This window comes from Pleuronectes platessa, chromosome 15 (genome assembly GCF_947347685.1).
Source record: "Pleuronectes platessa chromosome 15, fPlePla1.1, whole genome shotgun sequence".
In the NCBI taxonomy this organism is placed as follows: Eukaryota; Metazoa; Chordata; class Actinopteri; order Pleuronectiformes; family Pleuronectidae; genus Pleuronectes; species Pleuronectes platessa.
In genome coordinates, this window is record NC_070640.1 from 17404621 (window position 1) to 17415066 (window position 10446).

The 10446-nt window shown below is 40.0% G+C and overlaps 1 protein-coding gene across 1 annotated transcript in view; it reads left to right on the top strand.

Moving 5' to 3' along the window:
• The first annotated feature begins 88 nt into the window (after window positions 1-88).
• Window positions 89-10446, top strand: part of cnih2 (cornichon family AMPA receptor auxiliary protein 2) — an 18420-nt gene continuing 8062 nt past the window's right edge. Inside the window, exon 1 of the mRNA XM_053442129.1 lies at window positions 89-127. Within this exon, the coding sequence (XP_053298104.1) occupies window positions 89-127 (39 nt within the window). The remainder of the gene's footprint in view (window positions 128-10446) is intronic.

Below are 10446 nucleotides of genomic sequence, written 5' to 3' on the forward strand. Positions count from 1 at the left end.
AAATAAATTGGGGACAGATTGTATTTGTGCAGCAACAGCTTTTGTGCGGCAGCTCAACAGCTGTGTGCCGAGTGGAAAGATCAGAACCATGGACAGCGACTTCTCCAGCCGGCAGGAGGAACCAACCGTGAGTGAAATGGGACCATCCACAAAAAGTCCTGACTTCAAAAACACTGAGAATCCTGAGTCCAAGAGTACATTGTGTACCTCGTGTCATTTAGAGAGAGTTTAATATTTCACAGCGCCGTCATTTTCCGCGATAGCATAATATAATAATATCATTTTTTCTTTGGCAAACAACCCTGCACAAATTTTGAGTGGGTGATGTTTCTATGGCAAAAGCAAGCTCTCCAACTGGTGGGAATACAAGGATGAAGCTTTTTTTCTTTCTTTCTTTTAAAAAAAAAAATCAATGCTATAGAGACAAGAGGTGTAGCTAGTTTCTACCGGTGTCAACTACTGTTCACTGACTCACATTTCTCATTTGAATCACCAGGCAGCAATAACCTAGCACAGGAAATTACTTTTAGTGGCACTCTGCCTTGTTTCCTTGAGAATACAGAGATTTCTAGTTGCAACAACAACTGAAGCTGAAGGTTTTATTTTTTCAGCTTAATTGGATCATTTGCAAACGTCGAGTCTCACCGAAAACCTTTCCTATATAGATTTGAGGATGCAGATCCCCTAGAGGAACTCAAGCAGTCCAAAACCACAATTCTCTGTGAGGCTAATATTTACTAGTTATCATCATTTCAACAACAACCTCACTCCAGCTGCTGAAAAGGCCCAGTGAGATTTCATACTTCCCTTTCCCACAATTCCACATGCAATCTTCAGCTATTCTAAAATTGAAAAACAACTCTGACCCAAATGAAATGATGATCTGATCGTCAGAAGTGTTCCTGTTTGGTTCGCAGGGGTCTCGGGTTGACAAGTAAACACTTGAACATAATGAGTCAGATTTTGATGCCAGAAATGGTTTAGTGAGCGAAGGTGTGATTTTTTTTTTCTCTCTCTTTATTCAAATGGTGGCATTCTCAATTAGCAATGAGTGACTTCCTAAATGTCATTTCCACTGCCCTGGGAATGAGAAGTCAGGAACAAAATGGAGCAGAAACAGAGTGTAAACACAAGGGGGAAGCGGCTGCTTGCACACAACACAATTAATTATATTGAACCAAACCCCACAATCAGTAAACAGTAAGCAGATATGACAAGTGTAGTGTTGGATTACATTCACTTATGAGTCTCAGAGCCTGATGCCAACAGCATAGCGGTGAAGAATCCAGATGTGCATGCAGGAATAGTGTTAGCACAGAATATGGTTAATTCTGTAAGAAACTGAATTACTCACCCGGGTGCAGTTGTCTGTGAGTCAGCTCGGTGTCGAAGTTGTGGCCTCAGGAGATGAAGTTATCCTTCATATCGCTCTGTGGAAAAACGGATTATCTGAAATTCTTAAGAGACTTTTCAATATTCTAACCAGACAGGATACCCACACATGTAAGAGACTTTCATGAAGCGTTTTAAAAGCCACAGATGCGGGGATGCAGATTTAGCAGCTGGAGTAAACATATAACTGTAGAGACAATTCGCAGCTGTCAAGTTACAAATGGGTTCTGATACAACAAGATTACTGCACATTACAGATGCGGGAGAGAGGAGAGAGAGAAAAAATCCGATTATCCCCTCATCAGCAGTCTGTGCATGAGGGACGAGCAGAGCGTTCCATTTGGTGCGCACGGCAGTCCGGCACACATACTCACAGAAATATGGTTTTCAGCTGGACCCTGGTCAGAGCGGTCGTCTGTGTACCCTGCACCAGCTCAATGTGTGAAGACAACCCGTGTGCCATTCACACAGTGGGCTGCTTGGAATGGTGTTGGCTTGTTGCGCTGGTGTCTTAGAAATGACGCGTAGCTCTCCCCGGTGCTTCTCCACTATCTGTTTCTCCCCCTCCCCTGGCACGCAGGTGCACTATACCTCAGCAAACTTAACACTGTCGGATTAGTTCGTCTTATTATATCCCCATCGTCTGCTTCTTCCACCTTCACTAAACCTAAGTGCTTTTTCTCAAAAGCCACAATGCGTTCTCAGCTTTATCCTGTCCAGGCTACGTGCGATTGTTGATGCGTACAAATATTAAATAATTAAAAAAACGTGTCTCAGTCCTCATTCGTCCCGCATGTATCAGTTAGAAATTCAACATTTAAAACAAAAAGCTTCACCCGCGATTTGAATTGGGTGAGAACATGTTCTTTTCTGTCTGTCCGAGCAGGATAACGCAAAGAACCAAACTGGACTGCACATGAAGAGTAGGCGTTAATGAATGGTGAAGAATTGAGAGGACACAAAACCACACACACGGATCAGGATGGAGATCAAGCAGAGGGATGGTGGCAGACAGATAGAATAAAACAGAAGAGAGGAGTGTGGTGTTATGCAGATGGAAGTCTTGTCTTACTCTTGCGGTGGCCAGCTTTGGCACAGGAAAAGATGAGCGAGATGGAAAAAAAAAAAGAAGCAGTAACACTGCAGAAACAGGGGAGGAGACGTTCACATTCAGCGCTACACGCATGCCAGATCCTCTTGACTGCGCATCAGGAGTCGGAGGATGAATGAACGGTTCACTCCCAAATCCTCATGTTCAGCTCATTGTCGTTATCATCAGCTCATCACAAGCTGCTGTAAGCTCAAAGCTACAGAGACCAGATCCGTCCTGAGATGTTGCCTGTAGGTCTGTTGCGGTGTTTGTTGGTTTGATTTTTGTAATGTAGTCTGGGTGGTTATAGACAGAGATGTACTTTAAATATGCATGAAGTTTTACCCTGAAATTATAATTTTTTCGGCATTTAAATGTGTGATCCATTATAAAACTGGTATATGATCAGAACAGGATTGACAATTTGGGGGGAAATAAACAAACAAAACTTTTCAAAAAGAATGAAAAGGGTCGATTCAATTCTATGGGCCAGTAATCACGTCCATATTACCCATTGCACACTACCTCACAAGATTCTTGCACTGGTGAAAAATGGATTGGCAACTTTGCCATTCGAATGCCTGCCACAATTGTGGTGATAAAAAATAAAGGCATTATAAAGGTGATATCCTCTTGGATCTGAAGGATGCTTTCTGAAGTCAGAGAAAGAAGGAGTCTTACTTTCTCAAAGATTGAAGGACTCATTTTTCGACGGTATTAGAAGAAGCTTTCGATATAGAATGATCTAGTTGCACTATTGTGACGCAGGCAGTCTGCGAATACAGCCTCCGAAGGTTGTGGCCCTTGAATTGAGGGCATGCAGGAATGGATGCTGTACTTAGGCTTCGCAAGCTAACCCATGCTTTCAGCTTAACCCTATGTTTAACACTTCTACAGGTGGTTTATCAGCATGTATTTACATTCAGAGTGATTGGGTGTAAACCTGTCGACATTAAGCTTAATAGAATGAGCCATTTCAAAGTATATGTGAGGGTGAAAGGGGGTTGTCCTTCAGTCACTAACTGAAATATTACACACGTGGAAATTAGGACTCATCAGGTGATCACCAACATCAGGAATAATTCTTTGGTTCCCACGAATGTCTGTATCTGAGAAGTCTAGTCTTCGACTCTGGAAGTGTCGTACCACAGTGTAAGAAAATAACATCCCCAGCCCTGGAGCAACAGTGCAAGCAAAGCTTAAAATACAGCTTTCATTTAGATAAAGTTAATTTAGTTTTTATTGGTGCATGATTGCCTGTAATAGTGTTGGAAAGCAGGCAGATTACGCACATTGAAGGATTGGTTATGGCAAACCATGCAGAGAAATAAAAGAGATTGCACAGAGATCTGGGGGACAGAGACTGATGGGGGAGGAGAAACGCCCCAAATGACAGGAGGGGGAGCAGCACACTGGAATCTTGTGTTCCTGCAAAAGGGGACATTAAGCCCATACGATGAAACCTGAAGGGTTTACAGTGTGACCTGTGAAGATGATTCATTTGAAGAACTCCCTCAAATCACAGTTTTTACTCCAACACAACCTGTTTAAACCCAATAGGCTTCACCTGAAACCTCCCTGTTGACTGAGTGTTTCATTAAAGCAAGAGAGGAAAAATAAATCACCCTCTTGAGTTTCCAGTAACTGACCCTTCTGTTTTTGTGTATATGTGTTGGTTGCTGCAGAAATGTTACACAAATAACAGAAATGTACGGTGGCCCTGAGAGCTCAACACACTGCAACTTAACAAAACACATGCAAATACACAATTCACATGCAAATGGAGAAAATATTATTAGTAAATAATGATAGCATTGAGAGAATGCTTGTTTTCTGAGTATTTGCTTGTGTTAGTGGCATTGTGAGTATATGTATTTGTTGCAAGTATTTGGTTTCGTTGGTGGCATTGTGAGTATTTGGTTGTGTTGTAGGTATTCGGTTGTGTTGGTAGCATTGTGAGTATTTGTTTGTGTTGCAAGTTTTTGGTTGTGCTGCAAGTATTCAGTTGTGATGGTTGCATTGTGAGTATTATGTTGTGTTGTAAGTATTTGGTTGTGTTGTGGATATTGCTGTTGTCTCTTGAGTTGCAGTGGGTTGACCTTTGTGGGCCACCGCAGATATTTCATATTTTACATATACATAGAAAGAAGTATCACACACTTTTAATTGGATCAAATGTGTCTGAATATGAACAGACATATATAATATTTCTCAAGATACCTCTGTCTTGATAGAGAAGTGTCAGATAGTGATATGTGCACATAGAGCAAGAGAGAGGCAGGTGCTGCTCTGTGTAACCTGTGATACCAATAGATCCATCCCCATGTGCACGCACATACACACACTATTGTACTCTCCAGTGTGTTCAAACAAGCAATTATGTCTGTGACAGGCCAGTCACTGTATCTCCCCTACACTTCAGTCCCCTGTCCTTCAGCACCATGGACAGCACCTCTTCTCTAACACTGAGGGAGGAAGAACAAAATACAAACAGTAAAACATATAACAGACACACACATAACAAACAATCTAAAAGGGTTTTAAACCACATATAGAATATGATGATTAAGGGAATAAGTTTGAAGTAAATTTACTCATTATAATCTCACATGACATTATTGGTGAGAAAATGTTGTCTTGGTTGTGGGAGGGAAAATATGAACATTCACTAACTGCAGTTTTCTGATAACATCATAAATTCAGTTACAATCTCAAGCTTTTGTGATGCATTTTTTGTAGAGCAGCTGCCTGCTCCTATGTAATATCTTCATCTGGGCCCTGTGGTCATGGACTTAATGTATTTTTGCTGGGTTGTTCATTGCATTAAAATATATGAAACTATAAAAAATATTTTGTTGTCTCCTGTTGTGTAATATTGTCTGGTCATTTGTATGTAAAAACCATGCAAAGATCTTAAAATCCTCTTTTTGCAGCATGAAGATTTCCTGTCTGGCTTTTGGGCAAGGGGCCAAATTCGTGATAGTTTGGATTTTGGTATGTTGACTATAACCTTTGACCTTAAAATCTGTTCAGTATACTTTTAGAGAAAGATGAGCAAACTATAACTCAATAGGTGGACACATCTCTTAATTTACTGCAATGAAGACGGAAAACTTCCACAGTCCTCACTCACATCAAGATACTTATTCATCTATGTATGAGGACGCCGCAAAGTGTTTTAGCAGACGTTTTATTTTCTTCCTTTCTTTGTACATTGGTAACAGCAGCCTCAAGCCGAGATGCATTAAAAGAAACTGACCTAAAAGTAGGTTGTTCAGTGCGGTGATACTTCTTTTCAGACAGAGAGTGATAATATACACAACATCTTAATTATCGTGTGCAGCGTTTGAATTTAATGTTGTTATTCAGCTCTTTTTCTTTTCAGTTTCATTGAATCGCCATATTGTATTTGATCTTTTCAAATCAGCAACGAACATCACTAGTTACCGCGCAGTTTTTACAACATGTCCTCAAGGTTGATCTAAAATTTAAGAGTGCTATTTCAGCACAAATATTATTTGATTTCTGGTTAGAGGGTAAAAAGCACCGGAGTTGTTTGTGTTGCTATGGTAACAGCTCTTCTACATTGTGCGACTGGATGTTAAGGATGTTTTGTGGTCCTGCTGAGCCACTTTTTGGCAGATGCGTGTAAACAAAATAGCTTTCCATTAATGTATTAAAAATAGGACAATGTTCAGTGAACCACTTGTTGATGCTTTACACTATGACTTACCCTGGGGGGTTGTGCATGAGGATCAAGGAAAATGCTTTGTTTCTTTAAAGTCATGATTAACACATTATTTGTTACCTCCACCAAAGAGGTTTCACCCCTGTTCATTTGCATGTTTGTTTGTAAGCAAGATTACACAAAATATACTTGACAGGTAGAAAAAAGCTTGGTGGAAGGATGTAGTCTCAGTCAAAGATTTCGGCCGGGATCAGAGAGAAGATTCATCACTTTTTTAAATCAATTTTTTTTTAACATTGCAAGTTTGGACATTTATGACATCTTTACAGATTTCCCAGATAATAATTAATTATCAGGCATATTTAGGGGGAAGATTTCTATGAAAGAACGCAATTTGGGAGCAGTTTGACAGAATTCAAGGGAACTGTTGGGCAGTCAGAAGACGCATTGTAATTTTGCTGTATCACAGTGACATATGATAGGGAACCAGGACACACTCTCTCCTGACAGGCAGGATCTCTGCACTCTTCACCCCAACAACTTCTTAATTGCAGCACAAAGCTGTTTGGCATTGTAAATGTGTCATTGTAAAATGTATTCACTAGGTGTTAATACCTCCGGGCCATACTGTGCTCAATAATACTGTTAGAAGACAACCTTTCATTTAGGTCCAGCAGGTCTGGAGGCTTTCAATTGATCCCACCTTTTTTTTTTGTCTATTGGTGGCATTGATGATGACTCCCACACCCCTCTGCACCCTTGGGATTTGGTCCTGATATCTACTATTTGCTGCAATATCCCACTAAACACCACCCTCAGCTGTGTCACTGCATAGCCTCAGCTGGGACCAGGCTGTGCCTTAATTCCCACCGATGTAATGTGGCTGGGATTAATGAGTTATCCTTCTGGCTTGAAGTAATGGTACCCCTTTTTTTACAGCTTCAAATCTCCTTCATATTTCCTTACAGTTTGTCTTCTGAATTATCAATGAGAATACCTTCTCTGCGACATGAGTTCACATGGATGCTCAAAACCCACATGAATTCAGCTTTCTCTTATGTGAGTGAGTCATTGGTAAGTCTATACCAGTTAGACACCTAATGCGACCATCTGTTGCGGCCTCTGCCACTCATTTGTTGCCATCTTGTGGCCAATTTAAAATCTGTCACAGTCTTTAAGGGGCACTAATCCGCCAGTGGAAACGTTCCTTTGATCACACATACAGAGTCTAACCAGATTTGGTAAATAGGTGCCGGTGTCAGTCTTCATCATTACAGCAGCTGTAACCGTTCATGAAGATATGACCAGAGATCAGTACAGGCTGTTTGAATAATGGTAGTTTTATTTTATAGTAGTATATAGTTGAAAAAGAGCTTTTCAATAATTTCACATTATTATGAAATTGAGATCTGCATAACTGGCTTAGAAGCTGGCAAGATGTGGTCATAATATTTACATTATTATTATGAGGGGAAATACCATTTTAGTTAGTAGTTAGTACACAGTATTTGTTACAAAACGTGTGTATTTCTGTATATTTCAAAATGTATTTGTATTCATCACCAGTATCTTGAATAAAAGGGGGGTGCATATCTCATCCAAGGCCCAACAGTTCCATTATGAAACCACATTTAAATCTGCACCAATATAGATATCAGTCAACATGCCAGGTATATTTTTTTTCATCATGATCCATAAGTTATTCTTGGAGAAATCAACAAAATGTTGGAAAATATCAGAATGCTGAAAAAAGGTAAAAAGAATTTCCTGGATCAGCACTCTGAGTTTCAATTTAGGTTGTTTATAGACACAAAGCTCCATATCTATATACAATTAAATAAAACAAATCTAGCATAAAATACATTCATATAAACTCACAAATCCAAGATAATTGGATTATTGTTAAGACACAGGCATTTGTTCCAGTGTTTCCAGAAACAAGAGGAGTACCTTGCGTCCCTCTGTCGAGGCTCCGTTGAAGCCAATATGATGACTTTTTACGAATCAGTTAATCAACACATTCATTTGTAAATAAAATCCCTCAAGACCGCAAAGATATCAGGAACATTACAGGCCACAAAGATCTGACTTGCATTGGTCCATCTTGGGAGCTTAAAATATATTCTAAATACATTGTTAAATGCCCCCAGATGCTTTTTCATTTCAGCTCTACTGTAACTGCACCACAGGTACAGAATGGAGTACAGTCGGCTCTAAAGAGGGCTGACATCATCTGTACACATGTGATCTGCACCAAAATGTAATCGGCTCCTCCCTGATCAATACCACATCCGTCATCCAAGTTTCATCGTAATGCATCCAGTGGCCTCTGCGTTATATTTCTTACAAAGAAACCAACAGACAGATAGACAGGGGTGAAAACAAGACCTCTGTGGCTGAGGTAAAAATAAGCACATTCCTATAAATAATAATGTTTTATTGACATGTCTCTTCTGTATTTTGAGGTTCCATATGTTCCACATATGGTTTCCTGTTGTCTTGCCTTTGCACTGTTCCAGACAGGAATGTGAAAATACATCAGGACCAATAGTTACGTATCTTCACCACTAGTGGGAGGTCTAAATCCAGCAATGAAACAGCAGCAGCAGAGTATAAGCTCCATTGGTCATGACTACAAATCACCCAAAGTTTTTAACCAGAGGTTTTATCACTGCAGTGTAGCATCGTTTGCGTGAAACTTTAATAATGTGATCAATACATTACCAAGAAAATAAAACATTATCATCTTCTTTTTTTAAAACATTCTATTAAGCATGATATTATTAATTCCCAGTGGGTACAGACACCAACAATGAAAATATAAGGCCATGAACACTAAACAACAGATTTGACAACTTTTCAAATTCTTGAAACACAATCATCATCATCATCTTCATCCACTTACGGGTAAAAAGGTTTGATGTACATTTTTCAATGCAAAGTGACAAACATGTTTCAAAAGACCCCTATACATTTTTGAAATATTATATTATATTATATTATCCTTTCACCACTTTACATGAAAAGTTTTTATTGAGAGGCTGTGGCTTAGGAGTTGGAGCAATTTTCCACTAGGTCGGTGGTTCAAACCCCAGCTTCTCTAGTCCACATGACAGAGTGTCCTTGAAAAAGATGCAATACCCCATTTTGCCCCTAACACCACACATTCACCGCTGTGACAAGCTATCAGCCACCAGCCATGTGTACTTGATATACTGGTAAGATCATCAGAGTGAAGTGCCTTAACATTTCATTTTAGGATGTGGGTGGTGACCCTGCTTGTGTTCCTACAGACATGTAACTGGGTAAATCAGAGATGTATCCAGCAGGGCACAGGCAGCATAAGCTTCTTTCTGTTATTCATTTCAACCATGGATCTATCTATCTATCTATCTATCTATCTATCTATCTATCTATCTATCTATCTATCTATCTATCTATCTATCTGTCTATCTGTCTATCTACCTATCTATCTATCTATCTATCTCATATCTCATCAACTTAAACTGAAATGTTTGTGATGGTGTGAGTAGAAAAGCATTTTAGAACGCCGATCCTCGAGACAAATGGGCCACAACAGCAGAGGGTAGCTCCTGTGAAACACATCGCTTGGTCTGATGAGTCTGGATTCCTGCTGAGGCCTGCAGATGGTGGGGTCAGAATTTGGTGTTAGCAGCGTGAGTCAATATACCCAACCTGTCTTGTGTCAGCAGTCTGGGCTGGTGGTGGTGTAATGGAATGAAGAAAATAAAGTTTTCCTGTCACAGATCGGATCTCTTGATACCAATAAACCAGTCTGCCACAGCATTCAAACCATTACAATGTCAGCTACATTTGAGTAGGTCTGTATTGGTTTGCAAGTTCTGGATTCAGCAACAGGTGGCGCTGCTGAGTTTAATCAGAGTTGCTCAAAGACATCCTGAGTTGAGAGTAAAAAGGAGATAGACCACGCCCACTTGTACTAACCTACCTCATCACACTTCAGGTGTTGATTGACGTTTGCCTCCAGATTATGACCAACTAATTTTGCAAAATTTGAACCACTGGGTTATGAGGCACACTTATTTGGTATTTGTGTCGCACCTCATGGAAGCCACTAGTCGAGGTTTCCACAAGATGAACAGAGATCGGACAAATTCTCAAAGTTGTAGGCAAGGTTTGCTAAATCCCCCCTCATGGTACAAGTAAAATGTGTTTTTTTCCGCCATGCTTCAGAATGATCATGCTCATTCAGTCCCAGGAGGCTGCATAACAAGTTCGGTCAAAATCCAAGATA